The sequence below is a fragment of the Nerophis lumbriciformis genome, linkage group LG11 (genome assembly GCF_033978685.3).
Source record: "Nerophis lumbriciformis linkage group LG11, RoL_Nlum_v2.1, whole genome shotgun sequence".
In the NCBI taxonomy this organism is placed as follows: domain Eukaryota; kingdom Metazoa; phylum Chordata; class Actinopteri; order Syngnathiformes; family Syngnathidae; genus Nerophis; species Nerophis lumbriciformis.
In genome coordinates this window covers 6,732,934-6,756,878 of record NC_084558.2, presented here as the reverse complement: position 1 = coordinate 6,756,878, position 23,945 = coordinate 6,732,934, and the positions used below count along the sequence as shown (strand labels likewise).

General features: G+C 38.6%; 1 protein-coding gene across 2 annotated transcripts; it reads right to left on the bottom strand.

Annotated features, from left to right (window-relative positions):
- Window positions 1-149: 149 nt before the first annotated feature.
- On the bottom strand, window positions 150-23,945 carry LOC133610858 (epidermal growth factor receptor kinase substrate 8-like protein 1). Of its 2 annotated transcripts, none has more exons than XM_061967557.1 (19): window positions 23,865-23,945; window positions 21,746-21,794; window positions 21,513-21,671; window positions 21,300-21,449; window positions 21,142-21,221; window positions 16,488-16,600; window positions 15,546-15,592; window positions 15,349-15,472; window positions 15,194-15,282; window positions 15,046-15,120; window positions 12,630-12,778; window positions 10,731-10,875; window positions 7,788-7,828; window positions 7,595-7,703; window positions 7,389-7,517; window positions 7,170-7,311; window positions 4,202-4,364; window positions 366-498; window positions 150-290 (listed from the first exon to the last, which is right to left on the bottom strand). In XM_061967557.1, exons 2-19 carry the CDS (start codon window positions 21,773-21,775, stop codon window positions 204-206), a joined length of 1,965 nt encoding a protein of 654 aa, XP_061823541.1. In that variant the 5' UTR covers window positions 21,776-21,794; window positions 23,865-23,945; the 3' UTR covers window positions 150-203. The 2 variants fall into 2 exon arrangements, with proteins under 2 accessions (XP_061823541.1, XP_061823542.1); XM_061967558.1 differs by having other exon boundaries at window positions 21,746-21,791.

Here is a 23,945-nt window from a genome sequence, read left to right as displayed (position 1 = left end):
TGAGGCATTGTTATATTAATAGAGAATGTTGTTATAGTTAATCTAGTCCATGTTACTGTGGACTTCACAGTAAGACCTAAGAGAACCGTGCTTTTTGCAATAAATACAATTCTTACACTGCCAAAAATGAAGACTTACAAAATGATCTGTTCTTTTCAGGTATGTATATATTATATTGCTATATAGTCCATCTATGACACATCTCACAATGTGCTGCTCTCTATTTTCAGATCCACCTTCATTTTCTGTTTCTCCATGACTGCTTCCAGCTCCGTGGCCCTTCGAGCATCCTGCAGACAGGAAGCAAGAGGGCACCATTAGGACGGATAGGAGGCCACGAAAAGGGTCAGGCATGATCAAATTACCTCCAGCAGAGATCGCTGCACCGCCAGCTGGCTGTATACTCGAGCGCCTTCCTCTGGAATAACGCTACGCAGCTCCTCCTTGTTGAGGGAGAACAGCTGAGCACCTGTCAGGACTCCCAAACATGTGACCGTCCTGGAAGGAACACGCCACAGGTGAATTACTACAATGGAAGCGTATAATAACCTCGTTGTTCACGTTAAGCCCTATAAATATTACACACCATTACAGTAGTCACCTTATTGTGTGATTTTAACTACATTATTGTAACAACGACATTCATTGCTAATCAAATACACTATTTGTCACCTATAAAACATATCGACCTATATTGGATTGGTTTTGGCATCTTTATTGTATAAAATGTATCAAAGTGCCCCCACACTACCCTAAATGTTTCTGTATATGATGAAAAAAGTTAACGATAGAAGAAGATAATAAAATGCTAACAATATGTAATTGTAAAAATATTACTACTAATGGGAAATTTGGTTTAAACATTTTAAGTTGTGTTAAATTTTGGAAGCTTTTTAGAAATATATACCGTACACAGTATTTCTTCACCTTAAGATTGACTATATTATATACATTCATGTGTGTGTGTGTATATATATATATACCGGTATATATATATATATATATATAGATATATATATATATATATATATAAAATCTTTGCTGCACTCCAAAGGGACAAGCGGTAGAAAATGGATGGATATATATTTATATTCTAGTTTCTTCAAAATAGCCACCCTTTGCTCTGATTACGGCTTTGCACACTCTTGGCATTCTCTTGATGAGCTTCAAGAGGTAGTCACCTGAAATGGTTTTCACTTCACAGGTGTGCCTTATCAGGGTTGATTAGTGGAATTTCGTGCTTTATCAATGGGGTTGGGACCATCAGTTGTGTTGTGAATGAGAATGCGTGTCCAAACTTTTGGCCTGTATTGTATACACACATATGTACAGTGGGTAGGAAAACTATTCAGACCCCTTCAAATTGTTGACTCTTTGTTTCGTTGCAGCCATTTGCTACAATCAAAAAAGTTCCATTTTATTTCTGTTGTTCACTCAGCACACCATCTCAAACTCAAAAATCACAAGTACATAAGTATTCAGACCATTTGCTCAATACTTTGTTGATGCACCTTTGGCAGCAATTACAGCCTCAAGTCTTTTTAAATACGATGCCACAAGCTTGGCACACCTATCTTTGGGCAGTTTCACCCAATCCTCTTTGCAGCACCTCTCAAGCTACATCAGGTTGGATGGGAAAGGGTTGGTTTTCATCCAGGATGTCTCTGTACATTGCTGCATTCATCTTAATCTTGTCAGGGAGGTGACCAAAATTTATTTTTATTAAATTTGCAAAAATGTATACATTTCTGTGTTTTCTTGTTTAGATGAGGCGCTGAGTGTACGGTACATTAATTAGAAGTAACATGAACTCTTTTGATTTGAGCAAATGGCTGCAATGAAACAAAGGGGGGGAAATTCAAAGGGGTCTGAATACTTTCCGTACCCACTATATACACATACATATATACATGTGTATACACACTAGAGATGCGCGGATAGGCAATTTATTTCATCCGCAACCGCGTCAGAAAGTCGTCAACCATCCGCCATCCACCCGATGTAACGTTTGATCAGAACTGCACCCGCCCGCCATCCGCCCGTTGTTATATATCTAATATTAATAAAAAAAAAAAAAAGGGTGAAAACTACGCGAATTGCACCTTGTGCAGACAAGATTTTTCGATCGGACACGGAGGAATTAGCGATGTAAAAGACCACGTTGGGACAAAAAAAAAACACAAGTCTAAAAAAACACAAAAAACACAAGTCTAAAAAACACAAGTCTAAAAAAAAAACACAAGTCTAAAAAAAAACACAAGTCTAATGCCGTTGCTAGCGATACAAGTGGAAAACTTTCAACGTTTTTCGTCGCCCAAACAGATTCTTTGGATGTGATAAATGCCGAAGTTTTATTTACGGAGGCAATAATTGAGCATGGACTTCCAATCGCACTGGCTGATCACATGGGACAGTTAATAATGTAATGCAACCTTTAAAAATCATTACGCGGTGATCGTGATCCCAAAAATAAACTTTTCTTGCATGATAATGTCCAGAAAAATTCGCTTTATATTACTATAGAGTCCTTTTAACGAATGAGTTTGATGGTTTATCACAAACCTTAAATGAAATTCCATGGCCACCGTCCTGCTCTCTATATCAACCAGGGTGAGCCCCACCCCTTTCGTGAGCGCACTGCGCGCGCAGTGACCCCTGTTACGAGCCCCCGGCAACAGGGGTGGCAAGCAGGTAAGCTGCGCGGGCGGAGCGCGCGGAGTGACCCATGTTACGAGCCCCCGGCCACGGGGGTGGCGGGCAGGTAAGCTGCTTACCTGCTGCGCGTGACGCCGGCCGCGGCGAAAGCGGACGAGGCGGGGTGTCGGTGCGGTGGGCGCGGTAGTGACCCTGGACGTGCGTCGGGCCCTTCTCGCGGATCGCCTCAGCTACGGCTCCCGGTGGGGCCCTCTCGGGGGAAGGGGCCTCGGTCCCGGACCCCGGCGAGGCGTCCCTTCTCCGCTCCGTAAAAGTGTCCATCTCTTTTCTTTTTTTTTCTTCTGTTGTGGCATATGCTGCAGGTGCCTGCTCGTTTTTCGTATGTGGGTAACAACATTTAACTATGTATATATATTTCCCATTTGGTTTAACTGCCACCCGCAAAAAAAAAAATCGAATTAATCCACCCGACCCGCGAGCGGATAAAATCTTATTTTTTTTAATTTCATCCGCCCGATCCGCGGATAATCCGCGGACTCCGCGGTTGTGTCCGCAAACCGCGCATCTCTAATACACACACACACACACAGTTAGACACACATACGCTCTATATATATATGCATGTATGTATGTGTGTGTATACAGATATTTATTTTCTTTCATTTAAGTCCGTCAATTACAAAAGACGACGTCATATAATTTGAGATAAAATCCATATAGCTGTCAAATAATAAGGTTGTTTGAATCAAATTAGGAATGTATAAAACAATCTATACCCCCTTTCAAAATGCTAAATAGTTAATTCCATCTGGTAGTGGGAAACTCAGCATAGAACACTTCACTCGTCACTCAACACAGACGTCATAACGTCATCAAAGCTCACATTTATGCATTCACACACCGCGCCTCCATTTGGTACCCAGGATGAGTTGATCAAAGAAAGAAAAATAATGTGGCAGCATCAGACAAAGTTAAGTTTATGTTTCACTTTTTCATTTCAAAATACATAACTGTGGTGCGTTTAAGTACCCTTGATTAAAGTTTGAAACAGAGGTGTCACTAAGTTTTTAACACCCCTAGTATATAAATCACAATAATGATCATGTAATATTATCCACTGATGATAATTTTAAATGAATCAGCTATAATCTCTACCTTACACTATAAAGTATTGTAAACGGAAACAAATCAGGTTTATACGTATGCTTTAAAAAACTAGTTTCAATTAAGTGAGTAATTTGTTTTTTTTAGTGCATATAAACATACTAGTGTGTGTATGCGGGGCGGCAACATTAGGTTTAGGGTGGTGTGGAGGGCCTTACGGAGTCAAATAATGATCAATTATAATAAAGACCGAAATAAGGCCGCACACCTTTTGTGTATGAAAAATAAAATACTTGTTAACGACAATAAAAACAGCGCCCTCTGGCAGGATTTTGTCTTCCCTGCACTTAACAGCCACAGTGTAGTCTTGTTTTTCATAGGCTGCGTCTGAGAAAGTACTTTCATTATGACTCTTTATTAATGTATCAAAGGTTTGACTCACGGGTCACTGAAGCCTTTCCCTCGGAGCCACTGCATCACCTCCTCTGAGTCGGAGTGATAGTCGAGAGGAAGGGAGGTCTCCGTGGATCGAGGGATGACCAGAGGTTTGTTGATGGCCTTTCCGTTGGTCAGCCTCTGGAGTAGCTCGTCATTCACCATCATAACTGAAAACAATTAATACGTGGAGGCTTTAACTAGAAGAAACAGAATTATACACTATAAAAAAGAATGCCATCCCGCCTACATTACGGCCTTGATACTTGATAAGAAGACAGAAAATCACACAAAAAAGGGACCGTGTGTGTAATATTTAAAATAGTCTATTTTTACATACTATATTTAGTAAAACATTGTTTTTATGTTTGTGTATGACATTGCATTTGTGTCAAAAATATGGGGGTATTTTTTTCAAGTTAATAAAATTAAGCATGCAAGTAATTTGCTGTGATAAATAAATCACCAAAATGATTCCCGAGCGCGGCCACCGCTACTGCTCACTGCTCCCCTCACCACCCAGGTGGTGGAACAAGGGGATGGGTCAAATGAAGAGGGTAATTTCACCACACCTAGTGTGTCTGACTATCAGTGGTACTTAAACTTTAAAATCATGATTAATCACAATTAAAAAGTGTGATAAATCTGATCCAAAAATTCTTCAAATGACAGCACTAATATTGATATGATAAATAAATGATAAATGGGTTGTACTTGTATAGCGCTTTTCTACCTTCAAGGTACTCAAAGCGCTTTGACACTACTTCCACATTTACCCATTCACACACACATTCACACACTGATGGAGGGAGCTGCCATGCAAGGCGCTAACCAGCACCCATCAGGAGCAAGGGTGAAGTGTCTTGCTCAGGACACAACGGACATGACGAGGTTGGTACTAGGTGGGGATTGAACCAGGGACCCTCGGGTCGAGCACGGCCATTCTTCCACTGCGCCACGCCGTATATAACAGTAATACCAGTAATGAAGTTCCTAATCCAACTCCTAATAATTCATTTAATTTAACATGTTAAAATAGGTTACAACTGGACTATATACTGGGGAGAGGGAAGTCTGGGCTTCCCTGCTTAGGCTGCTGCCCCCGCGACCCGACCTCGGATAAGCGGAAGAAGATGGATGGCACTATTTAATTAGAATATTAAAATATTTTTTGTAACAAACAAAATCATACAGTCATTACAGCAATACCAGTAATTATGTTCTTAACATTGTACAAACGTAGCCCTTAATAGTTAAGTTAGTTTAACACAGAAAGGTTATAGGTTATAGTATCACCGCTATACACTGTTTAATTAGAATATCAATATTTTTCTTATAACAAACAATATCGGATCATCATTTAAACCAGGGGTGTCAAACCCGTTTTTATTGAGAGCCACTTCGCAATTATGACTGCCCTCAGAGGGCCATTTTAAAATGTTGTGGCGGACAACATTGAATGACATGGTGGGCCACATTAAATAATATGGCGACCACATTGAATGACATGGTGGGCCACATCAAATAACGTGGCGAACTACGTTAAATGACATGGTCGGCCACTTTAAAGTCGTGGCGGACCACGTTGAATGACATGGTGGGCCATTTAAATGACATAGAAGGACACTTCCAAATGATATAGCAGACCACATTAAATGATGAGGCAAACAACATTAAATGATGTGGAGTACCATATTGAATGATATGGCGGGCCACTTTAGGTGACGTGACGGATCACATTAATTGATATGGCGGGGCACATTGAATGACATGGGCCACATCAAATAATGTGGCAAACTACGTTAAATGACATGTTGGGTCACTTTAAAAAATGTGGCGTAACACATTAAATGATATGGCAGACCACATTGACTGACCATGGTGGGCCACATTAAATGACTTTGTGGGACACTTTAAATTATGTAGCAGACCACGTTAAATGACGTGGCAATCAACATTAAATGATGTGGAGTACCATATTGAATGACATGGCGGGCCACTTTAGGTGACATGCGGACCACATTAAATGAGATGGCCGGCCACTTTAAATGTTGTGGCGGACCACATTGAATGACATGGTGGGCCAATTTAAATGATGTTGACGGACCACATTAAATGATGTTGACGGACCACATTGACTGACATGGTGGGCCAAATTAAATGACCTAGAAGGACGCCTCAATTGATATAGCATACCACATTAAATGATGTGGCGGGCAACATCAAGTGATGTGACGAACCACATTAAATGATGTGCAAACCACATTAAATAATGTGGCGGACCACTTTAAATGATATGGCGGAACACATTGAATGACACGTCAAATGTGATGAACCACTTTAAATGATGTGTTCGGCTCCTTCAAATGTTGTCAAATTGAATGTTATGGCGGGCCACTTTAAATAATGTGGCGAACAACGTTAATGAGATGGCCCACTTTAAATGTTCTGGCGGACCACATTAGGTGATGTGATGGACCACATTAAATAATATGGCCATTTTAAATTATACTGCAGACCACATGGTAGGCCAAGTTAAATGATTTGGCATACCACATTAAATGATGTGGCGGACCACATTGAATGACATGGTGGGACACTTCAAATGATGTAGCAGACCACATTAAATGTCGTGACGAACCACCTTAAGTGACGTGACGGACCACATTGAAGGATGTGGTGGGACACTTTAAATGATGTGACGGACCACATTAAATGATGTGGTGGACCACGTTGAATGAGATGGTGGTCCACTTTACATGATGTGATGTGGCACTTTAAATGATGTGGCGGGCCACATAAAATTAATCCAAAATCTGGCCCCGGGCCGTGCGTTTGACACATGATTTCAACTGGTACAGTAATTACATCATGCAGAAAATATTAGGAACACACCCTCGTTGAAAGTGTGAATACATATATATATTTTTTTAAATCTGAGTCTTGAAGCCCAAGCCAGCGTCCTTCATGTGTACCTTTGTCGTCTTCTACTGCAGGTGCTTGCTGGATGTAGGCGGACTGGCTGTGTGGCCGTGAGACAGGAGGGTTCTGTGGCAGACTAGGTGGGCTGGGTGGCACGCTGGTGAAGGTCTTGGGGAGGGGAGGCGGGCCTGGAGCCTGCAGAAAAAGAACGTGGGAACTCAGCAAGTCATCTGTGACACACTGAGACTAACAGGCGTGTTTGTGTGTCTCACAGAGGGCGGCCTGATGCTGGTGACGGGACTCTCTACGTGAGCCGCGGGCTCCAGGATGTTGAAGGGAACAAAGCCCACCTGGTTGAAGCGATTGCGACACTTCCACCAGCGTTTGGAGGACTCCAGCACCTGGCAGGCAAACAGGAAATGGTACCCTTCAGACAGGAAATGGAACCTTTTGGTGAGTGAAGAAGCATCAGTTGTACCTCGAGCGTATCGCCTTGTTGCACGGACAGCTCAGTGTTGTTCCTGGCGTTGAAGTCGTAACTGCAGCTGTAGACTTTTGCAGCTTCATGATAATGTCCTTGGCTGTCTCTGTGTGGACGACACCAGTTAAAATATTTGATTACATTTATATTTTATAATTGTATACGGTAGGTTCTTTTGAAGTAGACTTACGTTTCATCATTCATGTGGTTGTTAGGAGGCTGGGCTTGTTGCTGTCAACACACACACACACACACACACACACACAGAGGTCAGTAAGATATGGGTAAACCCCATTCATGTTAGCAAGATTATAAACTATCAGGTTTAAAAGAACAAAGTTGTTAAATGATATTTGTGTAAAAATAATCCTAAAATCAACAATTAGTAGGGGTGTTCAAGTTTTTAAAAATGTATTCTGATTCTAACAATTCCACCCATCAATCCATTTTGTACCGCTTGTCCCTTTTGGGGTTGCATCAATCAAAATGACAGATTACCAACGCAATAGATTATAGTAAACAGTGTCCTGCTGCAATGTTTATGGATCCAACAAAAACATTTTTTGACACAATTAATCCTAATATTTTGATAAACAAATTAGACAGTATTGCATTTAAGGGCTGGTCTTGAAATGGGTAAGAAGTGACTTAACCGACAGGAAGCAATGCGTGAAGATAGGTAAACAAATGTCTACAGAGCTAAATATATCCTGTGGTGTACCCCAGGGATCAATACTGGGACCAAAATCGTTCAATGTTTACATAAACAACATTTGTAAATGTATTACTTATGGAGTATATTGTGAATGCATTGAGAACAGGAAGTGAACAAACGTTTTAGCAACTGCTATGTAAAAAAAAAAAAAAAGGTAGGATTAAATAAACTCTGCTTCTTCCTACTCCTTTTCGAACGTGTTGAAACTGGAAATTGTGATGTATCATGTCATATGCATGCATGTTCGAAATAAACTCAAACTCGAACAGTGTTACTGTTCAAATTGTGTGTAATGTTACAGCGGTCAAAAATATCAAATATACTTGTTAAATAAAATCTCTGCCTTGTTTTTCATGAATATTTAGGCCAACTACACTACTATATTTGAATGTTAAATCATTATGGTGGTACTTGGAGAGCCAAGTGTTTTGTAAGGTGGTACTTCGTGAAAAAAGTTTGACAACCACAGATATATGAATCATTTCCACAATGTAAACACAATGAACATAGCAAATATCCGTATGTGATAAAACACACTTTTTTGTCTCATTTCCGACTAAAAGATCTCTTAAAAAAAAAAAAAAACACTTGAACTACTGTTAGGTGTGTATGTTTTGTGTTATTTTGTTTTGAAACACATTTTTGATTGATGTAAAAAATTACTTCACAATTTTTAGGATATGTAAGAAGATACATGCAGTAGATTTTCGTTGGAAAGCAACAACTTCAATTTGTTTTAATTTTAAAATAAATAAATAATGCAAACTGTGATAACAGCACAGTATGGGTTAAGAAGCCTGCCACTGTATGCACCTTTATAAGGCAGAGGGCAAACAAATTGATTTAAATTGGAGTATAAGTAGGATAAATAAATAATTTGAAACTACTTATTCACAAACATAAGTGGTACAATTCCAGTATGACTCATCCTTTTGCAAATAAGAACACCCATGCAAGATTTATCAAATATTATCTACCACTTAAAATGTCCTCGCCTTTGTATACACTACACCAGTGATCCTCAACAGGCGGACCGCGGTCCATGTCCGGACCCAGCGACGTGTCCGTCCGGACCCAGCACGAATTATAGTAAAAAAAATAAAATAAAAATAAAAATGTTTTTTTTATTATTATGATTATAATTATTATAAAAAAATATAATAATTGTATTTATCTGTGAGTTATCGCTAGCGCAAGTCAACGTTCTTTGTTGTTTTTAGTCAAATATCTCCACGTTTCGTTTACACTTCTCGTGTCAAACTCACTCCGTCTCTCTCTCTCTCTCTCTCTCTCTCTCTCTCTCTCAGAGAGAGAAAGAGAGAGAGACGGAGTGAGAGCGAGAGAACGCCACTCTGATTGGCTGATTCCGGGGTATGGGTTGTCATCTCTATCACGACGACGCGCTGATAGGCTGTTACCACCTGGGTCATGTGCACAGTGCATGGAACCTTTCGCTGCAGGCACACAGTTGTCTCGTATCGCTACTTCGCTAACTGTTCACTTGTCAGTCACTGAATGTGAATCAAATCACAATGGCATGCTCCAAGTTGGCTCAGGCTGGTAAAAGAAAGGTGGACAGGGAAAACCGACGTTTCAAGGAAGAATGGACAGAGCAATATGTTTTCATCCTACCTACTGCAAGTACCAGACCAATGTGTCTACTATGCAACACTACTGTTGCTCTGGTGAAAAGTGAAAATCTGAAACGTCACTATCTGAAAGAGCACCGCGAATTTGAAGAGACATTTCCTCATGATTCAGAGCTAAGAAAAAAAGAAATCACGAGGCTTAAAAAGCCATATGAAACATCAAGCAAGATTTTTGTTAAATCTATGACACAACAACAAATAGCAACAGAGCAGTGACGTGCGGTGAGGTTGATGGCTGGTGAGGCACTGACTTCATCACAGTCAGATTTACAAACATATGAACCCTAAAGAGTATCTTATTCACCATTTGATTGGCAGCAGTTAACGGGTTATGTTTAAAAGCTCATACCAGCATTCTTCCCTGCTTGGCACTCAGCATCAAGGGTTGGAATTGGGGGTTAAATCACCAACAATTATTCCCGGGTGCGGCGCCGCTGCTGCCCACTGCTCCCCTCACCTCCCAGGGGGTGATCAAGGGGATGGGTCAAATGCAGAGGACACATTTTTTCAAAGTTCTTATTTGTTTTTGTTTCAAAGAAAATATTTCATGTATTTTATTGGATATTTATTTTATTTTTGTTAATTTTAAGAAAATGTTAAACTACCTACCTCCTGCTATTATATAAGCTTGACCGATAATAAACGGACCCAGCCTGTTTCAAAAAAACATTTGTGGACCTTCAAGATTTGTACTTGAGGACCCCTGCACTATACAGTTGTCATATTTTGAGTAACTCGCTCACAATGTGCATAACTTTACTAGGCATACCTCTTGTTTGACTCGGAGGGCTTCATGTTTGTGCTGTGACTCGACCGGATCCTCCCAAACCTGCCCGTCCGCCCTGAACGTCTCTGGCTTCCAGCCATCGAGGAACACTGGGGTGTAGGGCGCTATGGGCCCTCTCAGCTCCGAGCTGAAAGCACAGATGTTAAAATAAATATTTAAGAAAAGTTTATAGGTCTGCTATTTTGGAGTCATAGTTGGATGTAAATATCTAAATGTATTTGAATTAGATTTTATTTAAACGTCTCACAGTATTGCACAATAATAACATTTGTTGTAATAATACATTACATTTACAATAGCACTTTTCTAAGTGTTCAAAGATTCCTAATAAAAAAGGAAAAAGTTTGATAAAATAAAAAATATATATATTTTGAATACTTTAGTTTAATATAAAAAAAATGCTCAAATGTATATTTTTAAAACTATTTTTCACACTTCCTTAGCTCCAAGCTGAAAGCACAGATGTAAAATTCAGGGCGGCGTAGCTCAGATGGTAGTACGGCCAGCCGGAATCTTGATAATTCCTGGTACAAATCCAATCTTCGCCATCCTGCTGTTGTGTCCTTGGGCAAGACACTTCACCCACTTTGCTCCTAGTGCCACTCACACTTGTTTAAATGTAAATAACGTGTTTCTTAATGTAAAGCGCTTTGAGTCACGTGAGAAAAAGCGCCATATAAATATAATTCACTTCACTTAAAGAAAACAAAAAAGTTTGTATGCTTATTATTTTGAAGCGTGAGTTGGATGTAAATATCCCAGTTTTATTGGCAAGTACAATAAAATAATATTTTTCAAATCTATTTAAATTGTCTTTTATTTAAACATTTCACAATGCAATACAATTAATAATAATAATACATTACATTTTAAATAGCGCTTTTCAATATGCTCAAATATACCAAATAAAACAAGAAAAATGTTTGGTAAGATAGAAAAAAAATAAAAGCTGAAAACAATTTAAGACATACAGCCATTGGGTTGAAAATACTACTAGTAACAATAGTAATAGTTATTATCATTAACAATAAGAAAAAATGTACTGTTACCTATTAAAGACAGCTTTATGTATTTATAACAATTTTTTTTGTTTAAAAAATAAAAGCTTGATATATATTGCCAGTGTTCTGTACTACATGGTAGTGTGCTAGGGGGGCAGTACATCTAAGAAGGACAGCTCCAGACTGGAGAAACTGATCAGGCGGGCCGGTTTTACGATCGGAATAAAACTGGACTCACTGGTGACGGTGGCAGAGAAGAGGACTGTGGAAAAACTAGTGAGCATCCTGGATGATGCCAGTCACCCTCTGCATACCGTTATCAGTAGCCAGAGGAGCCTGTTCACTGCTAGACTGCTTCATCCCAAGTGCAGGACTAATAGACTCAAAAACTTCTTTGTCCCACACGCCATTAGACTGTACAACTCCTCTCTGGGGGGGAGGGGGGTACTAGGATGACAGGGGATGCAAAACAACAACAGTGCAATACTTTTTCATAACTTGGTTACTACTGTCTAGTTTGTCTTGTTATATTTTTATTTTCATTGTTGCTTTTTATTTGTTTTCTATTTTGTTTCCATTTATACCCCCATTATTTACTTTTTACTTTTTAAATTCGATCTCAAATCTGTACACTGCTGCTGGAATTTTAATTTTCCTGAGGGAACTCTCCTGAAGGAATCAATAAAGTACTATCTATCTATCTATCTATCTATATACACAGATCTGAAACTACCAGAGAGATCATTGTTTTGGATGTTGTCATTCTGTTTGGCCAAATAAGGTACGTATGAAAAAGTGCAGTTTTACTTCACTTCTGTAGAAATGGTAAAGACTTATCTTAACAACATGTCATAACAAACAAGTGATGGCCGCTACTGACCGAGCATGCGTCCAGTTGGGACCCAGCGACGTCCACAGTTGCCTCTCCTCCACGTTCAGGTTGTCTTGTAGCAGGGACACGGCAGCCGTAGTCAGGGCGGGGCTGGACACGGAGGCCCCGAGTGCTGGCCCCCCTGTTGTCTTCACCATCTGCACACACACCCAGATAAGACAAATCCACTCTTCACACACGCCCTTGTCTCACAAAGTAACATTTGTCATCTCACAAAAAGTGAGTACACACTTCACAACCCAGAAACCATTTGGTTCTCAAAGAACAATGCTTGAAGAATGAAACTTTGATCTACATTAGAGTACAGTGTACAGCTTGTATAGTAGTAAAGATTTACTATCCAGTGATAATGAGTCAACACACACTCATTAATGTCTAGCAGTCATACATAGCGGTGGTACTGTCTTGGCCTGGGGCTGCACGAGTGCTGCTGACACAGGGGAGCTGCGGTTCACTGATTAAAAAAAGATAAATTAATTCAAATATGTACTGTAACATTCTGAAACAGAACACGATCCCCAGAACAATGACAGTTTTCCGACACACACTTTACAAGCTGTACACAGACTACTCTAAACTATACCTAAGATCAATTTCTATAGGATTGCCTTTTGAAAACACGTATAATAAAATGGTTGCTGGGTTCATGAATGACAGAAAAAAGAAAAGGCTGGGACGCGGGTATGAAGAAATGAAACACACCCATATAGAGAAAGACAAGTGCACTTCAAAGCTGTTTTTTTTAAATATGACTAATATTGTAACCAAATGTGCTGTGCGTGACCCTTGTTGGAAATATGCATAGTTGTGTAAACACGACATCTTTACCTAACGCGTATACACCCTGTAGTGTACACTGCAGAGTGAGAGCAGTAAATCACGTTCCTTGTGCGTTTAACATTCTTGGCAATTACAATTAGGATTGTCAGTGCTATTTTCGTTAAAATGAATGACAGAATTTCCGCTTGGAGTTAATAAAACACACAAAAAAAGTAAGACAAAGTGGCGTAAAGACCTTGGGAAAAATGTCTTCATTATTCCAAGCATCTTTTTGTTTTTGACACAGGAGTTTATCAAATTATTTGAACATAATTCATTGAATTTAATAGTGCTGTCATCTTTACTCTACTGTGGATTTTTGGCCTTCAAATTAAGCATTTTTAAGCTAAATGAAATACAAATATTAATACTTCACGTGTTTAACACTTGATGAGCCCATGGTTCCTAAAGTGAGTACAATCATAGTGTCTAATTTTCTATTATGTCTGCAAAATGTTCTTTTAACAAGTTCAAAACTGACTATGTTGGTGTTATTTCATGTGGAGAGGGCTCTAAATATGTTAATAAACATGTTTAGATGGGCATAAACGGCTTTGTTATGCTCTAACAATGAAAATATTAGATTCATAATTACTACTTTGCATATATTATTTTAGCACAGTCAGGCCTGGAAGCAACTGCTTTGCAATTGGATGCAATATATGCAATATATTTATATGTACAGTAATCAATTAATATCTGCACCTTATTGCTCTTTTATCCTGCACTACAACGAGCTAATGCAACAAAAAAAAATTCTTATAGGTACTGTATCAATAATCACCTGTGTATCAGTAATCACCAAAATGATTCCCGGGCGCGGCCACCGCTGCTGCCCACTGCTCCTCTCACCTCACAGGGGGTGATCAAGGGTGATGGGTCAAATGCAGAGAATAATCTCGCCACACCTAGTGTGTGTGTGACAATCATTGGTACTTTAACTTTAACTTTTAACTTTAAAGTTCAAATTTGAATGACAATAAAAGGAAGTCTAAGTCTAATTGACAGCAATAAACATAAAACGACTATTGTCCATTTACCAGTGCTGTAAATATGGTACTACTGTGTGATTATTATAGACAATATTTGTATTTTAGGACACTACAGTCGTCCCTCGCCACATCGCGCTTCAAATATTGCGGCTTCACCACATCGCAGTTTTATTTTATTTTTTTCTAAAACATATTTTTAAAAATTTGAGTCCAAAATTAAACATTCAACTAAAAATAGCTGAATAAACTAAAAATATCAATACTACAGTAGTATTGGACGCTAGACGAGACCAAACCAACCAGAGCGCGCTGTTCAGTATCGTGGTCATTGATTGGCTCAGCCTCAGGAAGCATCACTATGTTAAATTAAAAGAGTGTAAAAGTGACTGAAGGGTGTTCGTTCATGTCAAGAAAGCTGTTTAGAAGGTCGCAAACAGTTTTTTTATGCTCTACATATGGAAATATTAGATTTATAATGACTTCCTACGACATGGAAATTAATTTATCGCGGCCTGAGCAGCGATAAAAGGGGGACAACTGTATATCAGGATTTATTAAGAATGAGGCATAATATCAATAAGTTAAAAACTGACCATATCCAGAGGTTTGAAGACATGATGGACAAGCTCTTCTGATGAAGGATTGGATATGGCTGATTTCAAACGAGCCTAGAAGTAGACAACACGTGTACTTTATTCCAGCAAACAAAAAAAATATATAATGTCATCTTCTTGTACAAACCAGCAGGCTGAAGCAATATTTCAACTTCTGGAAGATATCAATGAACTCCTGCTCAGGCGGAGGCCTGGCCCTGATGGTGAGTAGGTCCTCTATTGAAACCAACAACACACACGATTATCCACATTTCCATCCTGATGTCTTCACCTCCGGCTTACCTTCTGCGCTCGTTTTGCTTTTCTTCTTCTTGTTCCTCGATTTGAGCACGACGGCGGCCTCGGCCGTCTGCTGCAGCTTGGACATGAAGCTCTCGATGTCGTCGAAACAGTGGTTGAGGATGCACTAAAGAAGGGAGAACTCTTTTTTTTTTAGAACGCTTGTTTCGTGACTGATAGCGCGTGAGAAGATAGCGTACCACTTCTCTCTCGGCTCGGAGTAAGGTGACGTCGGGGCCTCCGTTTGCTGGTAAGAGAATTGATGAATGATTAGTACAATTGATTTACTATTAACCCTTTTGCAACTCAGGGGCCCAAAATTCCTTATGTGATATGATTGTTCAGTTTGAAGGTTAGCGGTCTGAAATCTCGCTTTCTTGAATACAATTGTGTTTTTATATGTTTATTGCAACGTATACACACTTTTTTCTAAAGAACTCTCACGGCCCTATTGACTCCCATTACAACTGCTATTTTTAACAGACTGTAATCCTGGTATATAACCCTGCTTCTTCCAGGAAAACCAAATAGATCTTCATCTTGCCGACTGAAAAACAAGAACATTTTGTTTTGGTGTAATTGTCACCACCATTCACATAATATTTCTCAGAGCTTTGGTAAGAGTAAATGAGATAAACAGCTTTGAAACCCCTGAAATGCAAAGAAAATTATCTTGGCCAATTATATATAACATGGCAGATATTCATTTAAGGCTCGTGTGAACTCAATGAACTCAACCAAATCTTGCCTGCAGCTCGCCATTGTAAAAATAATCTTTTTTGTCTACCTGTCTATTGTATCAAAATCAATGTTGTCATAACAAATTATTGACCTACCGAAGGCTGTGATTACACAACCTCAAATATTCCACTCTACAACTCATTTGAGGAATATTGCATATTTAAGTTGAAGAATATTGCATATTTAAATTCTTTTTGACAAAAAGGTCATAAAACAAAAAAATTATAAAAACTTCACATTAATAGATAGCTCAGAATTTGTTCAAAGATTTCAAGCATTGATTTATTGCTGACTTTTATGAATGGGTCCTTTTTTTTTTTTTATCCTAAGAGGAAGCGTGTATAGTCGATCTTAAGCTTGCACAAGGGTGAAAAAGACAAATAAGTAGGGGTTTCCTCTACCTCTACGTCCAGGGTAGGGTGGTGGGTTGGTTGGCGGGGCATTGGGAGCATGTGGAATAGGTGGGTTCGGAATTCCATAGGGGTCAATCATATCTGCGCCACCGTGGGAATACCTTTGGGAAGAAGAGACGGCTTTTCAACAGCAGCAATAGCCTGCTTAATCAGCACTGTAAGTCAACACAACACACACACACACACACACACAATAAAGCACGAAAATGTCTTAACGCCATAACCGTCCTCATGCATTCTTTGAATGACTCCCAAGCAGGAAGTAATGTGTCCCATCTTACCCCGTCAACGCTCTCTCCCCAGCTCCTTGAAAACACCTAAAAAGCAGGTAAGCCGTATCCAAACGCCACCCCTTCAACTATTCCGAGGTCATCCTGCCTGCTGCTCCTTCTCTGCCTTTTTGCCACAATGGTCAACTTGTCTCTGTCACACCTTCTCAAGTTATGTGCAAACCGGTACAACAGGTTTGATCTCTCTCAGCTGTTTACACTGCTCTGTAAAGTGACTGTGGCGCCCTTTGGTTCAGCATAATGGTGACACGGAAAGGCGGAAAGCAAACTGGTTGAGAGGTGGTGGCTTGTTTTGTTTGGGTTTCACTGACCGCAAATAATATGGTGTAGCCACAACATTAGGTACACCTCATGAGAGCCAATAAAATAAATATTTTTTAAAGAAGATTACATTGATCATTCGTTTTAGTTTGTCATGATGAAGCAGTTATTTTAGTACCATAAAGGTGTCTAAAAAGTGCCTTAAAATATGCTGTTAAAATAATTGTATATGATAATATATCCATCCATTTTCTACCGCTTGTTCCTTTCGGGGTCGCGGGGGGTGCTGGAGCCTATCTCAGCTGCATTCGGGCGGAAGGCGGGGTACACCCTGGACAAGTCGCCAACTCATCACAGGGCCAACACAGATAGATAGACAATATTGACACTCACATTCACACACTAGGGACAATTTAGTGTTGCCAATCAACCTATATATATATGATAATACAGTGTATGGATATTTCAAGTCCTACATGCTTTTATTTTCAATAATAAATAAAAAATAATTACACTTTTTTGTTCATTTGTTCCGTATAAAACTTTTGCTTGTTTGAATTTGTGTTTAGTTTACCCATGTATAAGAATTAATGCATATAATAGTTATTATACAGTAGTCAAATTATTATTATTTTTAAATCAGAATAATATGTTATATAATAATATAATATTTTAATTAAAGACTGTATGGAATCAATAACTAAACTATAACCTATTTTTCAGCGTTAAACTACCGTAACTATTAGGGCTCAGACTGTACAATGTTAAGAAGTCCATAATCGAGTGAACATTTGTTTTTGTTTTTATAAATAACTAAAACATACACATGTGTCTATCATTTAAAAATAAATATTATTATTGAATGTCTTACATACAATGAATTTGTCCATAAAAAAAATTGTTATGAATACCATTAATGATTCAAATAGAATCTGATTTATTCAATGCTTCTTTTGCCATATAGTATTATATTTGCCATATTATTGAAATCAAATTGAAAATATTTCTTTTTTTTATTAAGAATGGTTAAAATACATTTAATTCTAACTTTTTCAATGTTATATTTACCTTTCCTGACAGCTTTTGGGCCGTAGAGTTATTATAATCGCTGTATCAAAATTAAATGTCTTAAATGTATTTGTATTGAAATAATAATGATATTAAATTTATTTTATTTATTTATTTATTTATTTTATTTTAATTCTAACATCTTCAATATTATCTTTACCTTTCAGTTTAGCAAAAATCCCACGCTTCGTTTGCCATTTAGTGTTATTATAAGTGAATGTCTTAAATAAAATTAATTTGTATTAAAATAAAAAAAAATAAAAAAATGTATGAATAAAAATAATGATTAAAATTAATTGATTAAAATACATTTAATTCTAACTTCTAATATTGTATTTACCTTTGACAGTTTGGCAGAAATCCCATGCTTCTTTTGCCGTATAGCAGGGGTCCCCAAACTTTTTGACTCGGGGGCCGCATTGGGTTAAAAAAAATTTGGCCGGGGGCCAGGCTGTATATGTGTGTGTGTGTGTGTGTGTGTGTGTGTGTGTGTGTATATATATAAATATATATATATACATACATATATATATATATATATATATATAAATATATATATATATATATATATATATATATATATATATATATATATATATATACACATTGTCTTTATAATCCGTTTTGTCATTTAACATCAATTAACATTGATGTTCATCAACATTTAACATTGTCACGTTATCGATTGTAAAATTCATTTTTAGACATTATGATTTGCCTGAGCGGCTAGGAGACACCAAGAGTAACAAGCAGTAGAAAATGGATTAGAAAGGAAAGATAAACAAAAAAAAATTGTAACTTGGGACTTCCTGTGGGCCGGATTTTGGATGCTGGGGGGGCCGGATCCGGCCCGCGGGCCGTAGTTTGGGGACCCCTGCCGTATAGTGTTACTGCAAAGATTGGTTAGGATGTATTTGTTTTTAGATATGTCAACAAGTTACATTAATGAACATCATATGGTTACTAGAGATAATAATCTTACAACAAATCATGATTCATTTCAATTACAATTATTGGGGTAATGATTCCATTTAGAATCAATTCTAAAATTCAATAATTCTTGATTCAAACCGAATCTCACATGGGATTTGGTATGAAAATGATAATAAAAACTTTTCACAACAGGTTACAGGTTTCAAAAGCTCCACTTGGCTGCTGATCTATGACATATATGCTCAGTGAGTAAGCGTGGAGATGGTCTAGAAAAGGTCTTTTTAAAATTGATTCTTAAAAATAAAAAAATTGACGTGTGTCCTATACGCGGAGTGAGTAAGCACGGAGATGGCCTAAAAGTGACGTTTTAACAATTACTAATAAAAATAAAATAAAAAAGACATTTGACCTATAAGCGCAGCGAGTAACTGCAGAGATGGCTGAAAAACATATTTTTTTTAATTGATTCTTAGGAATCAAAAATCTGTTTTAAATTGATGTGTAAGCGCAGCGGATAAGCGTGGAGATGGCTGGAAAAAATGGAGTCATTGAAAAAAATGTTTTTTTGAATTTTGTACATTTCTTCTTAATCAATTTTTCAAAATTATGAATTGGAATAAATAAGAGTCACGATTTGAATGTTTTTGAACATGCCCCAAGTGGTTACATTTGCACAATTCAACATATTTGAAAAGAAACACGCAAAACTTATATTTGATACTACCCTTTCTTTGTTTTTTTACTAACAATTCATTCACACTGTAACTTTTACATGTTTATATTAAGTTCACTCCCTGTGTCAGATATAGGAAGGTGTTAAGAGAAATGAATAAATATTAATATATTTTTAAAAAGCATATTGAGACATAATTGTTCCTATATTGTACATCAGGGGTGTCAAACTCATTTTAGCTCAGGGGCCGCATGGAGGAAAATCTGTGCACACGCGGGCCGGACTATTAAAATCATGGCATTAAAAATAAAAAATAAAGACAACTTCAGATTGTTTTCTTTGTCTTACTTTGGCCAAAAATAGAACAAACACATTCTGAAAATATTACAATAAAAATATAGAAAAAAATACAGGCAGCGGTAAAGTTTAGATCCATGAAGGAAAGAAGAAAGTGAATGAATGTTTACAACTGAATACATTTACATATGCATAAAATGTTGTTTTCGTTTGTATTATTTGAATTAAGTAACGTTTATGACAACCTTTTTTCAAAACACAATATAGAATGTGAGATATAACAGGATAATGCATACATTTATCATTTGTTCTCAAAACGCTTACAAAAAAGTGGGACCCCAAAAATTTACTCTGGGACTCCATCATGTCCCTAGCGCCAACACTGATGGAGTATTGGTGCGTGCAAAACAGCAGCAGGTAGCTGTGGCCTGCGAGCCGGTTCTAATACTAATCAAATATCACCCCGGGAGCCATAGATAAGCCGGAAGGCAAAGCCCTCACTTTACCGGTCAATCTACGTTCCCATCCTCACCTATGGTCATGAGCTTTGGGTTATGACCGAAAGGACAAGATCACGGGTACAAGCGGTCGGAATGAGTTTCCTCCGCCGGGTGGCGGGGCTCTCCCTTAGAGATAGGGTGAGAAGCTCAAAGTAAATCCGCTGCTCGTCCACATCGAGAGGAGCCAGATGAGGTGGTTCGGGCATCTGATCAGGATGCCACCCGATCGCCTCCCTGGGGAGGTGTTTAGGGCACGTCCGACCGGTAGGAGGCCACAGGGAAGACCCAGGACCCGTTGGGAAGACTATGTCTCCCGGTTGGCCTGGGAACGCCTCGGGATCCCCGGGAGGAGCTGGACGAAGTGGCTGGGGAGAGGAAAGTCTGGGCTTCCCTGCTTAGGCTGCTGCCCCCGTGACCCGACCTCGGATAAGCGGAAGAAAATGGATGGATGGATGGAGCCATAGATAATTCATTCTCGGGCCAGACTTAGACACAGGCGGTACATAATGCAATCACCTATTTGTGATAATGAATGTTATGTATTACTTAATACACATGCCATTTATTTTGAAGTTACTTATTCTTTTTTCCCCCAGACAATGTTGTGACGTCGACTGTACCTGATTGGATCCTGAATGGTCTGTTTGGTCTTGTTAAACTTGGAAACGGCCTGTGTGATGCTGTCACAGATGACCTCCGCCTGCAAGAACGGGAAAAAAAAAAAGTCCACGTTAAAAGACACTTTGCATTCATGAGGTGAGGTTTTATCGGAGCTTACCTTGACCGGCTCACAGCTGAAGTAGAGAATGTCCGGTTTCTTCTCACTAGCGCTTTGGCTCACCAGGAGGAGGAGGGACGGGAAGAGTTCCTCCGAGTTGACGGCCTCGCAGCGGAAGATGGAGTCGAAGAAGTACTGTTCTATCTCCTCCTGCATGAGGCGACGCAATCAATCTCACTTTTCTGTACTGTACCTTTAATTCCAACAACTTACTTTGGTTTGTATGTCTCTCAGATAAACAGCATCTGGTCCGACATCCAGCAGCATCTGTTGGCTCCACAGCTTGTCACTTTCAGCGAGGAAGAGGAGGCGGGACTGGGCCTCCTCCACGTTCTGCACTTCCCCATTCTGGAGGGAGAAGGTGAGCAGGTGCTGCTCGAGGAAAATACACCGTCAAATACACAGTGCGGCTTAGGTAGGAGAGCTTGCGACAGGGAAAGACTCACGTTGACAAAATACCGCCTGATGTTTGTCATCCTGATGCGTCACCCGCTGCTGATAAAAAGATAATTATAATGTCACGAGATATGACTGAGGGCTACAAAAAGTTCCTGTTGGCATCGACAATTGAAAATTCACAGTCCAATTCTGGGAAGCTGGGTGACTTCAAAGAGTCAAAGTCTCTAAAAGCCTCTCAATTATAAACAAAGCAAAACTATACCTCAATGAAAATGCACTCCGTACACTATACTGCACCTTGGTACTCACATACCTTACATACTGTGTTGAAGTATGGGGGAATACTTACCACAACACAATTCATCCTCTGATCATATTACAGAAAAGAGCAGTGCGGATCATTCACAACGTTGGTTATTTAGAATATACTCATAATCTGTTTATGCAATCTAAGTTGCTCAAATTTGATGACCTTGTTAAATATAATACGTTAATAATCTTATATAAAGCATTTAACAAATTATTGCCGCCTAATCTGCAATGTTTTTTTATGAGACGAGTGCAGGCTCATAACTTGAGAGGCTTTGGATATTTCTTATTGCCGAGAGCTCAAACCACTCGTAGACGTTTTTGTGTGTCTGTATGCAGACTAAAACTATGGAACAAACTGGACTTACAACACAAGCAATGCCAAACTATTAATCGATTTAAACTATTATACAAACATGGGGTCTGGTTCAAATATAGAGATGAGGGTCTTTTATTTTGACATGCTGCTGTACTCTCTCTCAAAGTGTTAACATGTGCTCAATGTTTCCTTACCATTATTGCTATGTTGTCTATTACTATTATTGCTTTGTTGTCTATTACCATTGTTGGTATATTCATTATTCCTACATTGTTGATACAAATTATTGTTACAGTGTAATAATTATTGTTACCTGTGGTAATGCCACTATGATACAACATCTGTATTATAATCTTTGAACAAAGTAAGAGTGAAACTCATGTGAATAATCACTGAATGGAGAACTGGGGTGGGATTAAATAAGTTATCTTCTTCCCACTCCCTTTCAGGCAAAACTGGACAATCATGCATTACATACTATACATTACCTTTTGTACTATATTGATTTATATTATTATGTGTTGTCAATGTTGTACTTTTTTTTTATGTCTTTGCCTGAAATAAATAAATGGGAAAAAAAAAAATGAAAGAAGATCCTAAGGTGACGTACAGTAATCACAATGTTTAAAGAAAAGCTTAGGCACACATTTTCAACCTGACAGGATGCACAAAAAGCAATAAAGATGCTGTGCTGTAAAATACCCAGAGAGTCTGCCATTTTGGTTTGCAGATGTAACTTTTTCGTCCAGTCGGACAATTTCCAGGTGTTTTCTCAGAACCTTGTACTTGGTATTGAATTGATGGCTCATATCAAAAGGAGCAGCCAGACCCTTTGCTATGTCGCAGTAGGTTCCATTGCTTATTCTATAGTTATTAGTACGCTTTTGTGGTGACATCACGTGCCAATCAACCTGTGGAGTATATTCGCAGAAATGATATTTCATTTTTAAAAGCATCATTTTCCAGCTGTGACCTTTTTCCATTGTATTTATGATACCGTGACAAGAGACTAACCCCCCGTGAGCTGCCCCAACCAGTCTGACGGCACTACAGTATCTCACTATCCACCACTCTGTTTCGGGATTATCAGTACTGGAATCAACAATATCACACACACAAAGGCCAAAATCAGTCGACAGTATGTTGTGTTGGTTTGAATAGCCCCCAAAATACACTACATTCCTATTGTTTTTCCAACAAAAACAACTTTATAAAGAATGAAAGATCTTGATAACACAAAAACACATCAGCAAACTGGCTACGTGCTCGGAGAAAGTCATGTATTTGACTTAGTGTCAAGTTAAGTGTGGGTGGGGACTTCAGGATTTCAGATAAACCCCAGGTGACAAACCCTGGAGGCAAAAATACTTGCAGCATAGGAACAACAATTTAGCTGTGGATAGACAGTCAAATCACATATGACTAACAGTGGTGTCTTTGAAATAAAGCATAGAATGGGCATCATTTCTTCATAATGACTCCCATTATGGCATCCCTGCATGTGTCTATATCCAAAGTAACTGTTCATATGAACTTACCCTGGTTGACGAGCTTCCAATTCTGTATTCTAGATATTAAACAGCATGGAAGTATTTAAGTATGTCAGTGAAATGTGTCCC